The sequence below is a fragment of the Tauraco erythrolophus genome, chromosome 10 (assembly GCF_009769465.1).
Source record: "Tauraco erythrolophus isolate bTauEry1 chromosome 10, bTauEry1.pri, whole genome shotgun sequence".
NCBI lineage: Eukaryota > Metazoa > Chordata > Aves > Musophagiformes > Musophagidae > Tauraco > Tauraco erythrolophus.
Window position 1 is genome coordinate 17,191,526 of NC_141474.1, and position 24,141 is coordinate 17,215,666.

General features: G+C 37.8%; 1 protein-coding gene across 1 annotated transcript; it reads right to left on the reverse strand.

Moving 5' to 3' along the window:
- BRDT (bromodomain testis associated) lies at positions 1–23,319 on the reverse strand. The gene is given in 19 exon segments (XM_086617306.1): positions 1–61; positions 736–903; positions 2,195–2,436; positions 3,750–3,823; positions 7,539–7,680; positions 8,988–9,100; positions 9,854–10,025; positions 11,190–11,257; positions 12,189–12,314; positions 13,844–13,957; positions 14,055–14,347; positions 14,422–14,609; positions 15,834–16,022; positions 16,228–16,356; positions 17,405–17,779; positions 18,923–19,095; positions 20,055–20,184; positions 20,786–20,923; positions 23,131–23,319. Coding segments are annotated over 19 exon segments (3,084 nt in total).
- Between the last annotated feature and the right edge of the window lie 822 nt (positions 23,320–24,141).

Genomic DNA, 24,141 nt, shown 5'->3' on the forward strand with positions numbered 1-24,141 from the left:
TCACTCAAGATATTCTTCGAAAGATGCCATAATGTCACTCTGCTGATTAATATCAAATGCCATCTGCAAGAAAGCAAATTAGTATATTTTCAGAGCAGTTGGACATTAGTTAATACTATGCAGGTTGAATATTTCATAAAGATTCAAGAAAAACTACAAAGCCTCTTAAAACGTGTATGCTTCCTCTGTTATTACAGGATTGAGTGTGCATGTTAAAGTCTTCTCTGAAAAGAGCTGAACAGGATGAAAGCTTCAATAGACCTTATTCTGAATCTAGCATGATCTCACATTGCAGTTCTTAAGTTCCATTGTACAATATTATGATTTTTTAAAAAATTAATCTAAAAAAATAGAAGCAATTAAAAAAAATTTGTTACCTACACCAATAAAACCAGTAAGTTAGTTTTAAAAAGGATCAGTTCTGGTATTTCAGACCAGAACAGTATGACTAGCGCTTTTGTTGACATGGAATACGTTAAAAAGGATAGACAGCTTGCAAGACTTGAGGTTTGAAGTTATTCTAGGCTTATGGGGGTAATGGACTAAGCAGGTAGTTTCCCATGTTCGACCACTTGAAGACCTACTTTGAGTTTCCTATTTAATGTTCTGGACTAACTCTTCAGGTAGCATAGTTCTGTTGTTTTCAGTCATTCATGTGTTTTAAAATAAGGACCTGAGCTAAATTTTTTTTTATTCTCTTTTAAAGTTGAAACAAAATTAACTGGCAAGAGTCAGCAACTTACTGCTTCCCTCCTCCTGCGTTCTTGTTCCATTTTTCTAGCCAAGTTACGGTCTTGAACAAGAGCATGTTGTTGAGCTTGGGGCAGTTGTTCGCTCCTTTGCTCTTTTTGGGGCTCACAGTCTGTGTCTGCCATGGCACCCAAGCCTGGGTCTTCATGGCCCCTTTAAAGAAAGCAGAAGAGATTAGTAAAGGATAAAAGTCGTTTCTTCTTTTTCTTCATAACAAGCCTTTGCACCCGAAGAGAATTCTGCAAATAATTTAAAACAGTGCATAGCATTCAAACCACGGTTCTGTTTTACATGTTGATTCATAGTAATTTCCCCTCCCAAGAGGTATGTGCATGCAATTGTTAGGCTGTGGTAGGATAAGGTTTCCCATGTTTCATTCCCAATTGATACTACACAGGATTTATTATGCATGCTACATAAAGCTTACATGCCCTTTCTTTGACAGACACACACACTTAGATTTCTGTTACTTTCTTAGCCTGTGATGCTTCGGTTCTACCTTCTTCCTCTTTGACTAGTTATTTGAGTTAGATTTCACAAACTTCTGGCAAGCATCTGTCATGTCTTATCTATAGAGCTACATGAGCTACATGCCCAGTTTCCTTCTCATGGAAACCTGTATTAGCTGAAGGTGCTTGGACTGTTTATTATACGTTCTGAACAAGGACTTGACTCTTAAGTCTCTCAGATGATCTGTTTATTAAAATGATACACTCCAAACAAATGACCTGTTCTAACACAGCCAGCAAGAGGCAGGAGCAGGAGAATTTAAGAACAGGCTCAGACTTATCTTTTATAGAGTCAAGCAAACAAGAAAAAAATCAAGATTACTGAAGAGAGAAATATTACAGAAAGCAGAGTTTGAAAGAGATGGCAAACAGCAATCTAAGATATTACTGCAATGCAGTAATTAGTAGGCAGTCACTTATCCCACTCAGTGTAATAATAGACCTCAGACTGGGACACATATGTGGGCACTCACTAAAACTGGCTGCAAACAACTAGGGAAGAATGCTACAGCAGTAGCTTATTGAATATGTTTCTCTACAGTAATTCAAAGAATTCTCCTGTCTGAAGTGGTGCACACTGGAACTCCTTTAGCTGCGTTAACATCAAGTCCTTGAAGACTAGATTATCCTGCTTCCCCTTAGGATAGCAACAAGATGGGGATTTTCCTGGCTACAGCTATAGAAAAGTAAGATACTGAGGACAAATGTGAATTCTGGTCATGACCAGAGGAATTGAGTGCTCTAGGGGACCAAAAAAAAGAAGTTTCTTTGACTGCTGAAATGATATTGATTTGTGAGGGAGAAAGCTGCTTGGTGTTTTGGATATGCAGTTGTGTTTGAGAGTGGTACAGCTCCCCTCTTCATCTAACATGTGGCAATTACCTAATCCAAACCACTCGTTCCTGAATAACTAAGCCATCCAGTACCATACAAACAAAAAATAGAATAATATTTAAACATATGTGGTTACGAACCTCTCTTCTTCTTGAGGAAGGTTTTGCAGTTCTGTCTTGGATTGCACCAGCGACCTTTTTAACTCCTGCTCTTGCTCACTTCTCCTCTTTAATGCTTCTTTCCTGAACTGTTCGAAGCATTCAGCAGATGTTTTTATCGGAGCTGGAAGCGTCATCGTTTTACATAAGCTTACCCAGGAATCTAAATTCTTAAATCCTGTATCCTGAAGTTAATAGAAAAATGAAAACATAAAAGAGGCAAAAATACTCTACAACTACTGATCATCTATTATCTACCGAGTTCTTACATTAGGACTATGTTGTAAGGCTGGAACTATTTGGGAATATCTACAACAAAATATCCTTATTTCGGCAGAATATTAGTGCAAATACGGCAATCTAAGCAGACTTCAATATGTTTTCTCATCAATTTTGAGGTTCTTTAGCAACATACTAAAAATCATTCGCATTTGTAGCGCTTCTTACCCAATCCTTTACGTCCATCTATTTTTTAATTCCAGAAAACATGAATTCACAAAACTGAGTTTATGCAAGGTTCATTGACAATATTTTAATATGAAGAACATCCATCTCATTTCTATACATAGTCCTTACATAACAATAGTTTTGTATTAGGCTTGTGGGTTTTGTTTGTTTTAAATACCTGTGTTTTCTCACCTGACATTTTCTTCACAGTGAAAAACAGCATAAAAACAGTATTCTTAAGAAGTACTGCTTCTAATAGAAGGTCATGTGTTTATGAAGGAAATACATATTTTTGGAATTTAATTCAATAAAAAGCTAATAGCTTTCTGAAAGCTAAGTGCCTAAAGAAAATTCCTAGGAATATTTTAATTCAACAGATTATATGCAAACATTTTAGGTCCAGAGACTGACATGATCAATTACTTAGACTGGTAATTTCAATTTGATGTTTTCAAATAGCTGATTACCACAGAAGAATTTAAATAATAAGTAAGAAAATTCCTCTGTTCCTCCATTTAAGATAACCTATTATATGCTAGGAAATATTTTGCTTAAATTTCATAAAAGCCGTCAGATTTTTCCCCAATTGTAATAATGTCATCAGAAGTGTATCATCCTGTTTCAGAACAGGCTTTTCAATAGTTCCCAAGGCTGTATTCCACACTACTCTTATTTTTGTTACCAGATCAGCAAGGGAAAGCACACTATTAGCTTGAACATTAGAACTAGATCAAGGAACACTAACAGTTTAAATATTAAACTAGGTGAGATAAGCCGTATTTTTAATGCCATATGAATATGTTATTTTTAACTTAATCTTATATAATTTACCTTCTGAAGTGATCAGAGCCCATAGATTTGTGTGTGTGTGTGTTTCTTTTTAAGCACTAGAAATAAGATAAATTCTTACAGGTTATAACAATGCCCAAGACCTATCAGACACTAAATATTTGAATAGATCAGATTTTCAGATAAGATCCTAGGACAGGGAATTATTGATCCTAGTAAGTATACTCAAGCTCTTTTCAAATAGGACTTGAGCAACACTTACCTTTCTTGGAAGAATTTTGGAATTTGGCTCTAGCGTGTTTTTACCATTTTGTTTATCATCAGGCATACAATGACCTGATGGAAGAATAAAAAAGATTTTTCACTCATGTTGTTTTTATGAACTATGTTTCCTCAAAGTTACGTGATAAAAATTTAGTCATTCTAGAAATTTACTTAAAAGTTTACGCTGCAATTTTTTCTTATTGTTACTATGTGGTTCAGAATCACAGAAACGTTGCCAAACATACGCTCAAGTTGAACTGGACCACTTCTCTCCAGTTTAGGACAGGGAAAGGAATGGTTAAACTCAACTACAGCTGAGAAGTTAACTCCTTGTTAATTCTAGAAGAGGTCCCAGCAGAATGCCCAAAAAGTTTGGTCAGAAAGTCTCAACGTAGCACCTTGCTAGTTGCACACCACCTGTCCCCTTCCCACCCAACCCTCTTCAATTTTGATTCCAGCATTATTTGAGAGTATCTCCTTCATCATGTAAACTAATTTTGCCTGAAGCTCTTTAGCCTATTTCCATTTTTTTCCCTTTTTTTTTTTTAAAAAAAAAAAAGCGTTTAAGTCAGCCAGTGAGGGCTAATCGCCACATTTCCAGTAGCCTACAGGATGTATGAATAATATGCTGTTACCTCTTTATTACTTGTGAGGGAAAAAAACCCCAACACTTACCAGAGGCAAAGCGGAAGTGTGATTTTGACAATACTAACTTCAGATTAACAGTTCTGATATACTGTGTTACCATAGAAGATCCATAATATTTTGTGTGAAAAACACTTTCGCCAAACCTTTTAAGACTTAAAAAACCCCTTTTTAAATGCAGGAACAGATACGGTTTCCTACAGTCATCATAGTAAGCCTGAAAATAGATTTTTGTAATATTAGGGACTGGCTGGAATACCATGCAGTTAACAAAAGCCACATATTGTATGATAGTTGTTTGTTTGGTTTTGTTTTTTTTTTTTTAATCTTATGCATTACTTTGTTGTATTCCTTTTCTAAAGAGCTTCTGGGATTAAAATCTAAGAGTATGCTGAAAAAGCCACTATTTTTGAACCAGATATAAACAACAGAGATATTTTATATTATTTGGCAATGATCCTCTACTGCAATTCAAGATGTTTCAATATTTATTTTAAGTAAGTGTTTGATAAGAAACTTAAAAGAACGTGTTAGGGTTTTTCATGCAAAGGATATAGTTTTTGGATGTTTGAATCTAGAATACTGCAGGCAGACTACCAAAAACTCAGCTAGTTTGTCATAAAAGACGTTTTCAGAAAGACCTCAGAGCCACCAAAAGTCAAAACAAGGCCTTTACCCTATGCCCCAAGGCATTGCCTCTGAGATGGTATAATTGCAAGTGAGCAGGACAGCTTTTACTATACAGTGGAATAAAATAGGATGAAAGATCTCTAAAGTTCTCTCCAGCACTAGTGAAGAGGGTTCCAAATCCTGATATCTCCATTCTCGTGGAGGTCCAGTTAAGCAAAGCCTACCTATATCAAATTCTGTTATCAGAGACTTGTTCTTCAGAGTAGAGAACTAGTGTATTAAGATACTCCTCCTAATGCAATAGGCATCTTTCATCAATTGTCCTTATACAGGTAGCTTGAATCTTCATACAGAAACTTGACAGTCTTGAGCACCAAATACTCCAAAATAAAGCAAGAGCTCCACATACCCCAAAATGTCTAACCCCATTGTTAAGATCAATTTGATCAACCTGTTACACCCCACCAAGATCTACCTGAAGCAAACTTAAGGTGAACTTAAATTTATAGTCACATCTGTCTTAAACCTCTAGATATAACACAAGCATATGAAACTGTGTCAAAAGTATTTGCAGCTGTGGGCTTTAAAACACTCATTTTAGAGCTACTTACAGCAACGCCAGCCTTCACAGAACCTCTCATTGAGAGACACTGCTTTTTAATCGGAAAGGAAGCTTGTGGTTACCAGTTTCCCAAGTTAAGTTTCTTAGCAAGCCACCACTGAATTCAGTACTACACCCAGCCTGCACTCATACCATGAGAGATATAACAAGTTTAAAATCAAGAACTCTCTTTTCACAGATGCAGGTAACCTCACAGAAATGCCTGAGACAGCAGTATTCTCTACAAAATTCGGAGCTGCACTGAGCATCCAATTCTAAAATGAGTTTTCACTGGTTTGACCTAAGTAGACACATGTAGCACTGAGCACTCTCTACACTTTCTATCAATAGATTACAGGCCCTACAACAGTCCCAGATTAGCAAAGTTTTTGCTGCTGTATTTTCCCCCTTCTCCTTCCAGTTTTCTACAGGCGTTAATAGTGGAAAGGTTAGGATAACACTGAGCACAGTTGGGGCACGTAGCATTACAGGAACAGTCAAACACCACTGTGTTATGGAAGGGGGCAGATAACTACACTCACATAATACCGTTAAAAGCTCTGCTATGCAACATAATGCTGAAGTTCAAGTGGACTCAAAGGCAGAGTCTCATTACTGGATAGTTCCCATATTAAACACAGGAGCTCCTATACAACTGTCAACACAGCTGTCCCTTGAAAAAGGGGAGAGGACAGAAACAGTACAAATTAAATGAGGATTAGGAATAGAAAGTGAAGAGGAATAAAGACTAAGCAGTAAACAGTTAAGTATGGAAGGGAGCAAGCTTTCCCAGTAGTTTTGGCTGTGCTTTTTTTTCCTCCTGTAAATATTGAGACAGTGAGCTTGATTTGTTCCTGCTTGTTTTGTGGTCCCTTTAACATATGAAGATAATACTTGATCTTGATAGTTACAGTCATGCAGTATATATAGGACAGGAATTCAAGTTTTAGGCAGCCTCAAAACTTTCTAAGTGAAGATCATTAGCTGAACCCATGGAACCCAAGTACCAGCTCCAGCTGCTACAAGGCTGAACAAAGGGGGTCAGTACGTGTGTGCATAGGTGTGTTAAGACCATGAAAATACTGAATAGAACATGTTGGAGAATTAAATCTCCATTTTTCAAGTTGTTTTAATACAACTTAAGTAACAAGCATTATTCTTTGCAACAATTAAAGAGTTCATCAGTGAGAAGGCTGTGCCTTTTAGTTTCATTAGGTTTTCAGAAGCTTGTTCCCACCCCTGTTCAAGCCTATATAGATAGTCTAGAGAGAAAAGAGTAAAGGAGGAACCAAAACAATCATGTCTAGTAACACTAGGCTCTCAACCTGGACATTCAGTGTCCAGCTCAATTCTTTAGTTTGAAATACGCATGAAGTCTGATGCTTCTCTACATAGAATACAGCTTTCAGGGAACCTGTGTTCTTGTAGCAATCGCCATTTAGTTCCATGGTGAAAGCCTGTTTGACATTGCTTTACGGTCAGATCCTTGTCACCAAGAGCTGGAGACAGTAACTCAAAATACACACAAAGTGTCCTGGAAAAAGAGCTCCACGAAGCTTCAGCAAAAAACAGCTTAAAGACCGGTGAAGTTCAACAGATTGGAGCATTGGTTGTCTCAGATTTCCTATAAGACTGAGTTACTTAGCCTTCTGAAGTTAGTACTAGGGATAAGTTCTTAAATCAAAAAGTCCTTTGCTTTATGTATTTTTAACACAGAACAAGAGCCAAGCATCCGTTTAACTTTAAAAAAAGTAGTAAATCAAAAAGAAAGAGCAAGGGTGAACTGTACCCCCTCAGTTATTCTGTAGACTGATTAATGTACAGGTGTTCAGCATTTTATTTCTTTAAACCAGGCTCATACCAATTTGCACCTCTGATATCAGTTACAGTTTTTATTACGACAATACATACTTTGTTCTTGATTTATGGGTTTTGAATGAACAGTTGTCTTGCTAGCCTCGTTTTGAAGTTTATTTGATTTGTCTGGAGGTATTGTTTTCTCAGCTTGTTTACTCCAATCAGCACTGTCAACCTGGGAAGTTGTGTTGGATACCTAGAAGAGAAGTTAGACTTCAAAATATGTTCTGAAGTGCTAAACATGTGAATTCTTGTTATACAGCAGTAGGATTAAAGATTTATTAAAGATTTAGAAGATCAGAGCAGTAAATTTTTTCAGCTCTGGCTTCTGTAAACACCAGGGAAGAGTTAGATTTCATGCATATTATGGTAATCAAAGCAAGTTCTTGTATTAACACTTTAGATTTAGAACATGAACTGCTCAGATATCCCAAGTGGTGGAGTGGGTAGGATATGAGAAACTGATACAAGCTCTTTAATCCTTAGCATGGAACAACATGATAGAAGGTGGCTTTTACTGTTGCAAAGCCAGTTGCTCCACTCTAGCTTATGGGTCATGGTGAAGGGCAGCTGTACTGCTTCAGTTCAGTGGCAGTTTTTCTCTGTGCAAGACTAAGTAGTAATCCCCTTGAACTGGGGAAGGTGTTGCAAAAACCTGAGTCTCAACATGTACTACTGGCTGCCTTTGGATAGTGGAAAGGGCAAGTTGCTTTTCTTCCTTTCTTGCTGAACACATTCTTGTGCTCCTAGACTCAAGAGGTACTTTCTATCTGTTTCAGAAGATGAAAGCTATTAAAACTTGGCTAAAGCAGCTCAGTTTGAAACCATGTTGAGAAAGATAGCTAAACATCTTAAGATGGAAGAGATCATGCTGCTGCAGTTAACATCAATAACTTCCTTTGTAACGCAGAGGCCCTTTTAACCAGGATACTCTCCAAGAGCAGACTAATCAGCAGCGACTGAGTATTTTACAACCTCATCTATGACCCTGAAAGCCCCAGTTTCCATGGCTTTAGGAACAGGAAGAAAAAGTAACATGCTTTACCAGGATAGCCTCTAGAGTCTTCCGAGTATTACTGAGTTTGAGATTGATATTTCTAGACAACAAGAACATATACTATAAGCTGTCCATCTCTTTTGTGAAACCATAGGTTTACAGGGTGCGCTTTTAACCTGTAAGTGTGCAAGAGTTGTTTAAGTTTATCCCATAGCACTGAAAAAGAGATGAAATAAGCTTTATAGTACATTATAAACTTGATATATTGATCAGCCAAACTCTTTCATTTTGTGTTACAGCCAACAGGCAATACATTAATGCTCTATTAAAGGATAAGAATCACTCTGTTAGTGGGGTTTTAGATAACTTTTGTTGTAAACCTTAAGCAGCCTTCATCATATCAAATTCAAGCCTGGAATGTTATGTTAGATCTTATTTAAAGGAATAAGAACATGCTTTAAAGAAGTTATTTCAAATGAATGCATTGGAGACAAGCATGTATTCACCTCAGGAAGAGGATGCGCGCACTGGGTGACAGAAGACTGATTTGTCCTTGGAGTACTCTGAGGAGTTTGCTGGTCTGGAGCATCACGCAGAGCAGGTACAGCTGAGATTATACCTGAGGAAGAAATAGTGTATGATTTCCCCTAACATGCAAAGTTCAATCCTACATCTCAAAATTAGATCACTGTTTAGATCTGTGGATTAACTGAATATGAGGATATGTATCCTAGCTGTACCATTTGAGACAGTCATTTTTAATTAGTTTTTAATTGATTTCTCAGTCAATCAGCTGCCAGCCGAAGCTGTCTTTCACTAAAAACTCAGAATGTCTGAAGGTATTAGGCCTTTTGAAGTGAGGAAGGGAAAAGAATAGCTCCTTGGATCTAGTTTCTAAGCAACTTAATATTTGATATGTCTAGACAGCAGCAATCAATTCAGAGGGCCTATGGTACCAAACCTTAAATTCAGCTAATAAGCATTTCAGACATGAGCTTGAGTGGTGGTAGTGGGTTGAAGCATCTAATTCCCATCTTAAGGTGTTTAGCATTTCCTGTAACCCTGAGTTCATTAAGGTATCATTCTCCATCTTATTGGAGGGAGGCACAAACATCTCCTCCTGTTTTAACACTGTTCTGTCCCACCACAGCACCCCGGTAATCTGAAATCTGAGCCAGTTCTCAGTGTTACCATGCTTTTATTTACATCATGTTCTTTATAATCCATACCCTGCAAGAACTTTTTGTATTATCCACTTGATAATCTCCAAAACCCCAAGATAAGCTTATTGGGCAATACAAACTCTAGTTCTGCCATCCCTTCTTTCCTCAGCAGTCAAATACAGCCATGCTTCTTGCTATAAATACATTACCTGAGGGAGACTGAGAATTTTGTTCAGATGGTTTAAGTGATTTATTCTGTAAAGGCTGAAGCCTCTGCAGTCTATTGGGAGGTGGCTTCTGCAGTTCAGATGATTGAGGATTTTGCAAGCTACTAGTAAGAGATGAGGGCCGTGCTTGCAGAACAGCATTGCAGGATGTCCTCTGTAAACACAGTGGTATTCTCTAGAAAGAGATTGCATAGTTAATGCAGCCAAATCTTAAATTTTTGTAGCTATTTGGTCTCCTTTCCCCACCACCACTCTATTTCCACTGTTTATAGGAATCAGAAGTCCTTGCATTATGATACTAAATCTAGCATTTTCTAAGAGTTTAGATGACAAAAACCCATGAGGTGAAGTGCACTGCCTTGGTCTGATAGACACAGAAAACCCACGAGAACAAAACGTAATGAAAGAATTTGAAGTATGATGTTTGTTGTTACTCAGAAAGTCAGTTAGGGCTGTTACAACTGACCAAGCTGAAGCTTGATTCCTGTATCCTGTTTTCTCAAGTTTATTCCTGTCATTCTGTCACTGCAGAGGCTGCACTTTTTGAAACAATAGTCTTTGCTTATGAAGATGCAGAAGGAGCATCTGAATAATAAATTTGCAGCCTAGTTTCCTGTATCCAACTGAGCACTTGAAGTGAAAGCAAGTCTATTGTAAGAACAATAAAGGCTTTGCTGTGATCTTGCTTTGAAATACGAGGTCTCTATCTCTGGTAGCTTCAAGGGAAATTGTAAAGGCACCTAACTCTGAAAAGAATTAACACCAACTGTTTATACTGGAATAGAGCAATTCAATCTTAGAGGCATTAAAAAGTATTTTCTAGATAGAACTTCTCTTCCTTATAATAATACTATAGTAATAAGTAGTATAAAGCATCCTGAAAATGACTAACATATTGTTCAGGTGTAGAAGTGATGTTATTCATAGATAAAGAACAAAATATTGAAGGGAGGTTTGCACTGTTTATTAGGTCAATTCTATACTCAAATATCAAGTTGGAGAGGATTTTCTTTTTAGGGTGTGTGAAACCTTCTCCCCTTCTCTTGTTTTCCCTTCTTCACCCAACACAATTACCACAGTGATACTAAGAGGTAAAAGCCTCAGGAGTTCTCCTAGTGTATCAGTTTCTATACAAATAGATAAGCTACTTTAACAAATGCCAGATTTTACATCTCAATGTAAATCAGTCTTACAGAAGAAGTGGCAGTCAAGCCGTATTCATTTTTTCCTGATAAAGTTGTATAATTTCTAGTACCATTGTATGAAACAAATAACTTAGTTTAGAACAAAAATGTTATATCCATTCCAGTCAGTTTACCTTAGGCTTTTTCATAAAATCTGGACAGTTCTGTCTGGCTCCAGTCTGTTTTGAGCAGGTTTCTGTGACTGTATATACAGTGAAGCAGGCAGAAAGAGGAGGATGGAGAAAAAAAAAAAAAAATCATTCACATATGTTTCATTATTCACACATACAAGATGTGAGTTGCAGTTATACCTGGAGAGCCAAACCTCCCAGTGAAAGGAAGATTTTTGACTTCAGTTTGATGCATTTAGAGAACTTCTCCCAGATATAAAAAAAGACCAAAGATTCCTGCAGGATCAAGGTCTTCGCTGCCATCAATGACTTTGCTGTGTTTGCTTTCCCACACTGCAAAGAGTTGAGCATTCATCTCACATTACACTGTCACCTCATACAGATATCTACATTGTAAGACCTCCAGTTTGACGGATCTGTTGTCCTAGAAGAGAGTTCTGTGTATAGAGAGAAACGTCATTCTGATATCCTGATGCTGTAGCACTGCAACATCCCTTGAGCAAGCTTGAGACAGCTTAAGCACCTGAGTAGGCTTGGGCTCTACAGTCAATGCTGTTGGGACTTTTGTCCCTCAGCTTAGGGACTAAGCCTTATCCACAAGATAGAGCACCCTTCATGCTGCAGACCAGAAGATGAAAATAAAGTAAATCACACTTCCAAAAGGGAATCAAAGCTGCAAGAGTAAGGTATAGCTTAATAGTGAAGGTTAGATACACAGACCTCTTGCTAGCTGATTTCAGTCCCTAAAGTTTTTCACTGGTAAGTTGAGTGGATGTTGTAGCAGTTTAGTTGTGGTGTGGTTCGGGTTTGTGTTTGTTTTTTTTTGTTAATACTGAGTTTGTAAGTAATACAAACACTCATTTAATAGCACAGGAACTGAGCCTTCAACATGGAGCAAGCCTACAAGGGTAACTGAAGTCCATGGTAAGCACATGGAACAGTAGATGCTAACTGAAAAGGCAGATATTTTGCCTACACAAACACAAAAGGAAGCTTTCTGACCCGATTCAGAGTCGCTGCTATCTGAGGAGGTAGAATCACTGCTAGTACTGCTGCCAGAGTCCGAGGAGCTGCTGCTGCTGTCACTCAGTCTGCTTGGTCTAATACTGGACTCAGTGTTGTTTTCAACTGCAGGAGAAAAAGAAATAATTTAGACTAACCTGCAATGGAGCAGTCTTCATACACAAGACTACAATCAATCTTGTTAGGTCTATTCTCCCATGTGACAGTTCATCTTCTGCTGTTTCCTTGTCCACTGTCCATTTAGCAGTGGATTTGAGATCTTTATAGAGGAGGGAGATTTACCAGCAGCAAGCTACTTCAGTGAGATAGCCAAGGAGGAGTTGTAATCACACAACTTGCAACTCTAAAGTAGGTTATAACTGTGCTGGTTTAAGACAATTCAAGCAATTTTCCCTCCTAAGTTTTCCTGCTGTTAAGACCCTGTTTCTGTGCTAGTTGCTGCTACCAGACTTGCATGCTGAGGTCTTTATCTCTAGCCAGCTCTCTTCTTTCTCAAACCATATGTAGTCCAGAATTGTCATCTTCTGCCACCTCCCCACCATCTGACTATTTTGCATCTGTAGGGTTGATTTAACTTAGTTTATGGTGATTTTTCCCTCAAAAACTGTTTTCAAATTGTATTGCTGTGATGGAGGCTTTGAAAATGAGAAGCTACGTAGATGGCTACCTGTTTCCCTGGACACAAGTCCTTGTTAAGTGCCAGCTTAAGCTCTTCCTTATAAACAAGGCAGATGCCAGTTGTAAAGATTCCCTGGTCTGCCTCCTCCCTCTCACCACAACATATCCTTCACAATTGATTTCAGCTGCTGCTTTAAGCTTTTCTTTCTAGAATATTTTCTAGCTATCATGCGTACCAGACAGGAAGATTGTTGCGTGAGCTAATGCTGGATGCAAGCGTATCTCTTGCAGGGCTGCTTCTATCATTTTAGCTAACTGGTTTAACATAGGAGCTTAACAGGTATACAATAGAGGGCAATAACAGTACTCACTAGTTCAATGAGTAACAACTTGACCTATAATAGTAGTGTCAGCTGCATTGATCCATCCTCAGTCCCTGACAGAAACTACCAGTAAATGTAGGTATGCTCAAGTATGTACTGAATTTCTGGCTTTGATACTGAAAAACTGAATCAATTCTCCTAGGGCACTTCCTTAAGAGTAAGACAACACAGCACACCCGCCATTGATGCAGTTTTGCCAGCATAACAGCTAGCTGCTATCTAACAAGTATGACTAGAGTTTGGTATTCCTGAATCCTTAAGCCACACAAAGTGAATTGCAAATATACATAGACTGTGGGACACTCTTCCCCTGCCATATTTTCTTATGTCAGCATAAGGGAGAAAGTGTTCAGTGTTCCTTAAGCTCCGAAGCTGTTATCTTTATCTGTTATAAAGGATTAGGTGCAAGAATAAGGAAGATATTTTAGACAGGACAAGTAATTGACCAAGTTTGCTGCTGTGACTCCAGCTCATTCAACATAGGAACAATCTTAAGACTAGCAATGGGAAGCTTAAGAGCTCAACTGTTCTGAGAAGAAAGTCTTCAGCTGCATAACAGTACACAAACTCAAGGGGAAAATCCCACTTTAAGCTCTCTCTGTCACAAATGACTAAAAGTAAGAGAAACATTACACTTGAGCTTCTTCTTCTTTGGGTTTAGTTGACCATTGACATCCAGTAGTCTCTTCTCTAGCTCGCGTTTCCTCTCAGAATTAAGTTGTTCTTTTGACTTTGTTGTTTTTTTAGCTGCATGTGAAACAGAAGTTAAACACTGTAGCAAAATGGAAAACAAATCTGGTTTTGGTTGGTTTGTTTGTTTTAAAGCATCATTTATGCTACATACCCTGCTGCTTTCTTTTCATCTTCCTTGAACAGATTGCCACATATTTCTGTAGTTCTCTGAGTGTTGAAGCCTTTAAAGTTTCAAAGTCTATTTCTATCTCATCAGGGTTAGAATTCCTCAGCGAAGGCTCTCTTGACTGTATTATATGGACTACTTTCCCAAGCTTGTCTCCAGGCAGTTTATTTATGTCCAAACTCAACTGTCTCTTTTCATCATAATTCATAGGCTTGGCACCATCTTCGTCTTCTGACTTATGTGCCAACAAGACCTGCTGCATAGTTTTCTTTGATTGACTGCAAGAAAAAAGTGTACTGCAGTAACATGAGTTTAAAATAATTTGACACCCACACAAGTCCCCCACACTTACATGTTTAAAGACAGCTTTTCCTTAGATTTCATCTGGTGTTTTAGATTTTTCTTCTTTTGAATCAAGCTTTTTATTTTGGCTTTTTCCTCGTTCTTACTTTTCTCCCTTTTAGTTTTGCTTTTTTTCATTTTCAGCCTATATAAGTATTCTCTGGTCAAAGCCCGCAACCACTGGTGAACAGTTTTAAGCTATCAAAAGCAAAAAAAAAAAGCTGATAATCTTAGGCAGTGTAGGATGAACAATAAACTGGCCCTAAATATCACAGGAGACTTGTGGCAGTTGAGCAGATATTAATAGGATGTTTGCTTTCCAAATGAGCTTTATTTTCCAAGCATCTTACTATATAGATTAGTCATAGTCTATGTATATAGAAGATGTAAAGCTACTTATTTTATGCAGACATTTCTAACAGTCTGTCTTCTAGCATCCTGTGAAGAATTAAAAAGCAAAAATAAGTGTAGGAGTATCCAGCAGCTTCTCTTTAATTTCAAGCGTTTGAGAAGCACCTAAGTGCCTTATTAGGTTAGACCTCTACAACATTACTGAATTAGGCTAGTGGGACTGGGCTTGTGCATCTTCAACCCCTAAATCCCAGGTATTTTGTGATATCAAATGACCTAAATGCAGTTTGTTTAAACCTCATAGGAATTAGAAGGAAAATGGACAGTCAATGAGAATTATAATTCAGACACGCTGAAATGCTTCCCTATTGCTAAGGCTGTCATCTAGACTTTTGGTTGTCCTCATGCTTACATTCATAAATTCATGATGATGTATATGCTACTCCGACAAATACTGAAAACTAAACTGTCACTTGTTTGACTAGCAGAACAAATGCTAGTTTTCCCCGTAGTTTAGAGATACAACAGCAGCAGGTTAAAGTGTTATGTTCAAACAAAAGGAAGACCCATTTCACTCTTAGGCAGAGAAGCAAAGCCATGCTTTGTTCACATGAGCATGAGATTCCTACTGTTTTACTTCCTACTGAGCTTTCTGAAGTAGAGTTTAATGACTTGCTTTTGTGTGGCTCAAGAAAGGCTGAAGAAAAGAAGTCTTCAACCATATGAAGGAAAAGCCATTGTTAGAAGTATATGCCGCTAATCTACATGTGGAGTATCTGGATGCTCTCATCATACCGCAGCAATACAGTTTGTTTTTTTTAGAAGTTTGAGAGTCATCTGAAGAAACAGTAGGCAAGAGTATTAGAGCAATGATTCACTAAAACCCGTTTGTATTTGCTGAGGTACTATTCACTAAACATTTCCTTCCAAGCAGGAAGAAAGTTCTATATTAAGAAAAGAAATTAATACAGAATCTTTTAAATACTGATTCTTGGTGCTAAGCCTTAGAATGGATAATCGCAAGTGGCACACTCAGATTATAAGTCATGCACACTGAGTACTAATGCTTACTTGCTCCTGAAGCTTTGCAAAGTGTGCTGTTCCCTCCAGATCAGAGTCTTCAGATGATTTTTCTTCTGAAGAGTCATCATTACAGTTCTCACTAGAATAAGCTTCTGTTATTTCTCTTGTAGGCTGTGGCAGATGAACACTCGCAACAGGTTCATCAGGAATTTTGGCAAAGTGCACCTCAAAAACATCCTAAAGTGTTAGGATTGGGAACAGCAGAGAGGTCAGTATGTTTTTCAATTTCTAAAAGCATTATGAAGTTGCTGCTTCTTTTCTAGAACTACACAGCAACATAGTAGTTGGTAACATTAGTAGATGCTACATTAGATCATGAGATGACCACAAAGGAATCTTACAGTCCTACTCTTTTTCAATTCTGACTTAAGCGATAGCTCACCTGAAGTTTTCTTGCCATAGCAACTATTTCATGGTCTGGAGAATAACGTTTGTAGCAGCTCATGAACATCAATCTAACATCAGTAGCAAATTCTTGTATATCTCTATATTCAAAATTATCCATTTTCTTCTAGAGGAAAAGAAAATTAATGCACATTTAGGCCTTAAAAGTAGAAAGCACTGCCATGAACTGGCAGAAAAAAAGAGGAGGAACAAGAATTTCAACATCCAGTATCAGGTTCAGCTTGTATCAACACAGTAAATATTGAAGGAACCATTATGAAAACACTTGCTTCTCATTTCAACGTTGTCCCTTTAACATAGTAAGAGGATTTCCTCTTTTAAACAGGTTTGCTAATTTTAATTGCTGTAAGGACTTTGTAGTACTGGTTTCAGCACCAAGTCAAGACAACAATATTCAGGTGATTTTATTTGGTCATGTGCTCAGCACTTGTTTTTGAATCTAAGTAGTATTTATACAAAGCCTATTCCATAATTGTTTGAGTCAATGTAAGGGATTGAAATCAGGAAATAACCTTTATATTTTGCAAGCCAGTTTTCCAGATAATTAAATAGACTACTGGAATTCAACCCTCCTTACAAAGGTGGATCTCAACTTGGCTAAATACTTCAACCCCAGACAGATGTGCCCAGTGTTCGCAAGGCACTGGCCACATATCTCCATCTAGAAGAGTTCCTTTTCACAGAAAGTGTGAAAGGTGTCAAGTAAATATCCAGTGTTGAGGTTCCAGGGCACCTCATCAAGGATAATTAGATTCAGAGAGAAGCAGAAGTTTACATTACAAAATTGAATTTTGTCTTATAGAGCATTAGCAACAGCATTGCGTATACAGACTGAAAGATATTTAACATGCAGCCTGCTTGAAGTGCTTCATGGAGATGGCAATTACCTTGCTACTTACATTAGTTTGTTCGACAGAGAAGTAGGTTAGCAACTATGCATATAGTCACAATGAAACTTAGGAGACTTTCTTCAGAGAGCTGTGGCTTAGTTTGTGGAGAGAGGCAAGCGTATATGGTTTCTATGTTGGTTACTTCTTTCAAAGGAGAAGTAGCTTTTGTGACACCTTTTCAGCTAACACTATTAAAATCCAGTCATTATACAAGTTATTCAAGCAAGCACACAAACAATCCAATTCCCTCTGAAACATACTTACTTTAATGGTTCCCAGGTCTGGTGTAGGGCATCTGGTGATTCCTTGTTTCTTGCCAAATGAGAAGGATGCAACATCTACAGGTTTTAAGAAAGGCCATGCATATGCCGCATGTTTCTTTGAAAACATTTCTTTAAGTATTTCATTACAATGTTTTAGTTGTTCTGACAACTGAATCTTTTTAAAAGTTTCAGGTGACTGTTGAGAATCTGGCAAGTATCTCTTCAGAAGCTTATTTGGTATAGTATGTTCTTTTTCACCTCTGCATGCTTTAACAGCTTTTCTTTCATTAAACGTTGCAGAAGATCCACCACTTGCTGTGAATAATGAAGTAGTAGGAGTTGTAGTGTCAGCCTTCCTTTTCACACCTTTTTTTGCCTAGGAAAAGAAAATTTTACAGTCTAAAATACAGGATGCCTATAATAGTGAGAGAATGGTCAGCTTTCAGACTATATAAAAAAATAAATTTTAAAAGTGTCAGAACTTTTACAGCTATTGAAGTCAGAGCAAAATGTAGCACTTCCACAACTTCTGACTGGAAACTTACAAGGCACTACAAGATCAGCATGCCAAGCTCAGTCTTAGATGTAAAGGAAAGAACAGGGTTTGTGCTCTAAGTCAAATTGTGGTCAGTTTTTAGCCATTTGGGAAGACTCTGGTCTTCTCAAAAAAAAAGCTAGTAGGTTAGGAAGTTACCACAAGATGACTGTCATGGGAAGGGGAAAAATTACTGCAATTCATTTTAAGCCTGGTTGAGGGCTTTATGTACAAAGTTTATCTCTATTTTTCTTTAACCTGGGTGGTATTTGGTTTGGAAGCGATACTTTGTGTGCTTTGTCATCAGTGTTCAGTCTCTTCAGTAAAACATAAATATACACTGTATGAGAGCCTGGCACATGTGCCTATTCCTCACTGGAAGAGCAAAACCAAAACTAAGTCAAGACAAGAATGTTTGTCTAATGAAAGTGTCAGATGTTCACATACAATTCAGATTGCAATTAACAAGAATTTGCTTTTGTGAGCTACAAACACCTTCCAGGCTAGTTACACAATGTTTAAGCAAACATGCTATTTTTGGGGAATCAAGCATTTGATTTACATTGAAAATATGAGAAGTTATTAAATAGAACTTAGAGCTTTATTTTCGTAATAAAACTTTTATCTACACCTCAAGGAAAGAACAGTTTCTATATCAAGGTGAAGCTTGCAGAAATACAGTAGTATACTTCAAGAATGACCATCTTGAAGTTCACTGTTTCTTTGAGAACATTTTAAAAACACATTTATAAGAAGAGATATACCCAGCAGTCATCCCAATTTCTGCTTAGTTTCTAGAATTAGTACTGTCCTAGTTACTTAGCAGAGACCTAGAAGATTTAATAGAGATCTCTTACTGTCTCCTATCACAACAGAAGTTTTGAAAAGATACTGCAATAAGCATGGTTCCTATGGTTTTGCTGTTAGGGCCTGAAGCAGCAATTTCAATACCTTTCTTTCTGAAAGTTACATGGGGAAACTTACTTTTGTTATAGGGACTGCAGTTGGCATTAAAGTAGTCAGCTGAGCTGCAGACAAAGGAGCTAGTGTAACCTGATGTAGCTCTTGAGTCATTGCTGCAGTCTGCTCACAGCTTTCAGCTTGTTTCTGCACTGTGCTTTGTTCATTTGAAGTCCCAGGGCTGGGCTGCTGTGTTTCTGGTTATTTTAAAACAGAAAGTTTTAAAGGTAGGTCTTAAATGTTTCAGTTAATTTCTTTCATGATCAAATTGAACAGTTGTCAACAGAACCACTCTTCCACACCCAAACTGTACAAATAAAACCAAACAAGAACATTGTTACATATAGCGGCATTGGTATCCTCCTGAGCTAGCTAGGATCATGGCTCCATGGCTATCAGAAGGCAAATAATTAAGAGGTATCAGTGTGAAGAAGTGTTGCAGCTCTTTCAAGACACAGCTAATATTTCCCCAACAACTGATAGCAGTACCTCCAGGCCAATTTGAAATACTGCCTTGGAGATCTCCAAATTAACCCACTGAGATGTACATGGGAGTCCAGGCACTGCATAGTCTTACTCCTATCCATATAAATCTTTATTCTTTGGCAATGTTGAGAGCTTAGATGCAGAAATGAGCACTTTGTGCAAGTGAAACAGGTTATAAGAGCAATTGAAAAGACATAGGAAGTCAGTGGTGAGTAATAACTTGCAGCTAATCACCTGTGCCCTTGCAATTAGGCTTCCCAATGTCACTTCAAGCACTTACATAGTAATTTCCTCATAAGTTTCAGATGCCTTGACTGAATTGTCCTTTTTGAGGGCAAGAGCACCACATTTTACCAGAAGTTTGCCTGTGAAGCTATGTTGTTACACTACTGATCAAGTTGTTAATTCTTATTTTTATCCCCTCTTAAACACACTTCATTAGCAGAAAATAGGAAATTTAGCTAGTACTTATAAAAAAAAATATATTATGACTGCACTCGATCTGCTAAAGCCTTATAGCAATGTTGTTACTTGTCTAATATGTTCTGGGAAGAGTGGAGAACACCCCGACTGCTACAGGGTTGAGTTGTGACGAGCTACGGAGGATTCCCTCTTTCCAGTTTTTGCTTGTTTAATGTGTTAACAATTCAACATATAATACAGGCCTTACCTTCTGGCTTCTTTCCTTTTCTCTTTCCTTTGTTGAGAATCACTACTCTTTCTTCTGGTGGCATTTGGGCTATTTTCTGCATAAACACTTTTTCTAGTTCTTGAGCCATAAACACAATGTCATCACCTGGCTGCAAAATATTGTCAGTAACATGCAGAGTAAAGGAGAGGCTGCGGTAATGGACGGCTGCCTTGTAAAATAAGCAGTCTACAGAATCTTGCTCCTACAGATTGAAGCAAGCTATCAGTACTATCAGTACCAGAAAGGTCTATAAATCCTTGCCATCCCTGCCTCCCAACTCACTTTAGTATAAGTTGCTTCATTACTGAAATACTTTTTCCTCCCACTGTCCCATTGGACAGCTCTACATACTTCACACAACAAAAGGAAAAGGGGCCAGATCTGGAACTCGCTTATTCACACTTAAGTTCTGAAGAAACCTGTTGAATCTTAAAGAGCTTCAACACAGCCAACAAACATCCAAGTGCAGGGAGATGCTCACATTTTAAGTTAGGTTAAACTTGTTGGAGGAGTGGAGCATAGCTCAGGGTTGTGAGCCTTAAACTTCACAACAGTTACCTGGTGCTTGCTGTTCACAAGCTTTGCAACTAAAACCTAGAGATTTTGCAGGCAGAATCCCTGTGCAGGCTGCAATAACAGTTTGCCTGTTTTAGACTAGTTTGTATTGTTCAATAGAACTGGTTATTGGTAAGAGGTTGTGTTTTGCATACCTTATTATATATGTAGCAGTTCGAGAACATAATCTTAAAGTCTTCAATGCATTCTGCAGCTTTTGTGTAGTAATTGTGTTCCAGACGCTTTTGAATGGTGCTCAAGTCCATAGGTTTCTTTATAATACTGTAATAATCCTGCGGTTTTGAAAGAGTTAGTCACACAACAGATATCTGTAATGTTAAGACATGATGATTCTTACACATTTAGCTATGGATATTTAATTACAAGACAGAAGAATTGCATTATGGTGGAAGGAATATTTTCTTTAAAGGAAGCCTTCCCCCAATAGTCATAGGTACCACAGAAGTAAGTGCTCGGGAACTCTTCACCTCCTATTTTCTCCTTGCACTTTCATATAACATCCACCATTCGAGGTCCCAAAGAATATTTAGAATAGGATCCAGAGCTATACTGGTAGTAGTACTTATGAAAATTATATGTACTTCTCATTTGTTATCTCAGAGCCATTTACCTGAAGTAGCACTCCAGTTTACAGAACAAGGGGAAAAGAAGCCAACAACTGACTTTGACAAAGGCAAAGACTCAGTCACTGACAAAAAGAAGCCACCAAGTTTTCACAGTCGCTGATCAAATACTTCATGCCCTGGGTTATATTGGCTCTCCTCTCAGGGTTAGCCTAGTGAAGATGTGGCAATATGACTGAAAGGCAGCTGGAATGTGAACTATTGTGATTACTTTAGTAGCATGGCTAAAGACTTGTGATTAAGAGCATGAGGTAAATTCCTGCTGGTGCATTTAAGAAATCGGAACAGGAATATCCCTACAATGTTCACATACACATTGTAACTGTGTGAAGTTACTACTACTTCAAGAGTCTTCTAAAGCTGTCCTAAAAACCTGAAATAAATAAAAAAAGCTAAATGCATCATAGTGTAGACAGTTGAATTTACCAAAACAAAGCCAAGAAAGCTTTTAAATAATGCAGCTAATAATTAAGTATTGTCCATTCTGCATCTTCTAACACCTGGAAGAGAGAGGCAAAAGAGACAAGTACCTTCATTGTCCTTGCCATGGAGCCAGAGGCTTGCTTGTTATTGTGCAGGGGTTGAACTAACACATACTTTTAGAAGTCAAGTGACTGCCTTAGAAATCCAGAGAGGCAGAACTGGCCTGAGGCCAGCTGCAAATGTTGCTGCAACTCTGATTGAGTGACCCTTAACATTAACCTTAAGTGACAGTTCTTTCCAAGAAGGAAAAAGGGCAAGAAAAGATGCAGAAGGACAGTAATTTTGACTGTGCTTTTGGACAAACTGACCAAATGAGTTTGTCACAAGAATCAGCTGCAGATAAAGGCTTTTGTCTGCACTAAACAGAACCAATGATTTTGTAAAATTAGTCTTGGAAATTTGAGAGAACTAAATATAATTGCTTCAGCTGGAGGAAGTGAAAAAAAAATCAAAGGAAAAGTACTATGGTTTTATTTATCTTTTTTACCTTTCTACTTATCTACCAAGAACAGTATCTTCCAGGTCATTTGAAATACCATTATGTGAATAAGCAATGTTTTCATTTGAATGAAAAACCTGGGGTGATCCAAAACTGGAAGGAGTCTAAAGATACCCGACTTAAGACAATTTGTCACAAGACATTCTATTCATTCACTTTGTTGCAATTAATTGGTAACATAAAACCCACAAGACAATACAGAACAAGAATTTGAGCATCAGATCTTCTATTTCCTAGAAGAATGTTCTACCACTGTGGTATGAGAACACCATATCTCCTTTCCTCTATTTTTGCAGGGATGTTTAATTCCTCTAGAAATGTCAGAACAAGATGCCAAAGTTGATTTGAAATTAAGTAGTACTACAAGTGTAATTACTTCTGTGCATCAAACTGGATCCAGATTTGTCTGTTTACTTTAGGGTCAACCAGATCCGCTTTTCCATCATAAAGTATTTTACATTGAAAGAGGCTGGCTGCCTACTATTAAAACTAAAAAACTCAAAGGCAAGAGACGGTGCTCATCATATATAGTGTTAAGAAACATGGCTAAACCAGCAGGGAGGTGGAAAGAAGACAAGACTGAATACCAACATCCAGAAACTCCAAGAGGCCTGTCTAAACATTCTTATTATCCCTTAGAAATATTGATTTACTACAGTATCTAATCAGAATGCAAATGAACAAAGATGCAGCATTTAGTATGAACCAGAGAAAAAACAGTTTTCTTGCAGACTTGGATTAATGAAAGCAGTTCATATGCAAAAGTAGTCTTCCATGATCTGTTGCATCAGAAAAAACTCTTTTAAACTAACATTAATTCACAAGTCCTGTAATACTTTACATACTAATACTCCAATTACAAAATGCTTCTTACAGGAAGATTCAGTGCCACTGCATCTACAGGCTGATGAAACGGCCAGGAAAAGTTGTGTCTCCACATGGCTTTCATGACCACCCTCTGTAAGTACTGAAGTTGGTTTGTTTGACAACCACTATTTTTGTTATTTATATATTCTGGTGGAGGAGGGTTAATAGTAGAATGGTGTTTGCTTGGAACAGACATCTTTACCAAGTTTGTACATCCACTTGTTCAAAGATCTTCACACATCTAACCTGGGGGAAAAAAAAGAAAAATAAATACTATTCAGTGAAGATATCTAGATTTAATGGTATTTACATGTTCCCTTTTGTTTGTAGAGTGTCAATACTGTAGTCACAGACATGCCTTCATGACTTAACCAAGACACATTTGTTTTGCAGTGCATGGTTGGATGTGCTGGACCACTAGAGGTCAGTTCTTTGGGTTATAAACAGCTGTATTTGTAAAGGCTTAGAGAGAAGGCAAGTTGAGATCTGTAAGGCTTCCCTAGAAATAAGCTTCCTCATCGAGGTTCATCTACTGAAGTCTAGGAATACCACCTCTGCCTCCACCCCTCCACAGATTGAGTCCTATAAAATAAGTTTAACCTATGAAGCAGCTTTACAGCACAGACTGCAAGTCTCAGCACACAGCAATAGCCAGGCATTACCGTCCTTATGCATCTCAGCCATGTCACTGCACAGAAGTCCTACAACTGCCAATAAAATGTTTTATTTCGAAACAGTGCTTTTCAAGTTTGTGTATGTTCACAACAGTATTTTCTGCTACTGTGCATCAGCTTTGTTACATACCAGAGGACTATAAAAGGTTTATTCCCCTCACCAAACATTTTGGATGATTTAAAGAACGCTGCAAGGAGTAACCATGGTAATTTGTCTTTAGCCAGCACAGCATTGCTGTGCTGGAGCAGAATATGCAGGTACTTAGGAATGGCAGAGGCTGTGTTTTGGGGTGCATAACACCAGTACTAAGCTAGGCAAGACCTTCACCAAGCACGATTACAGA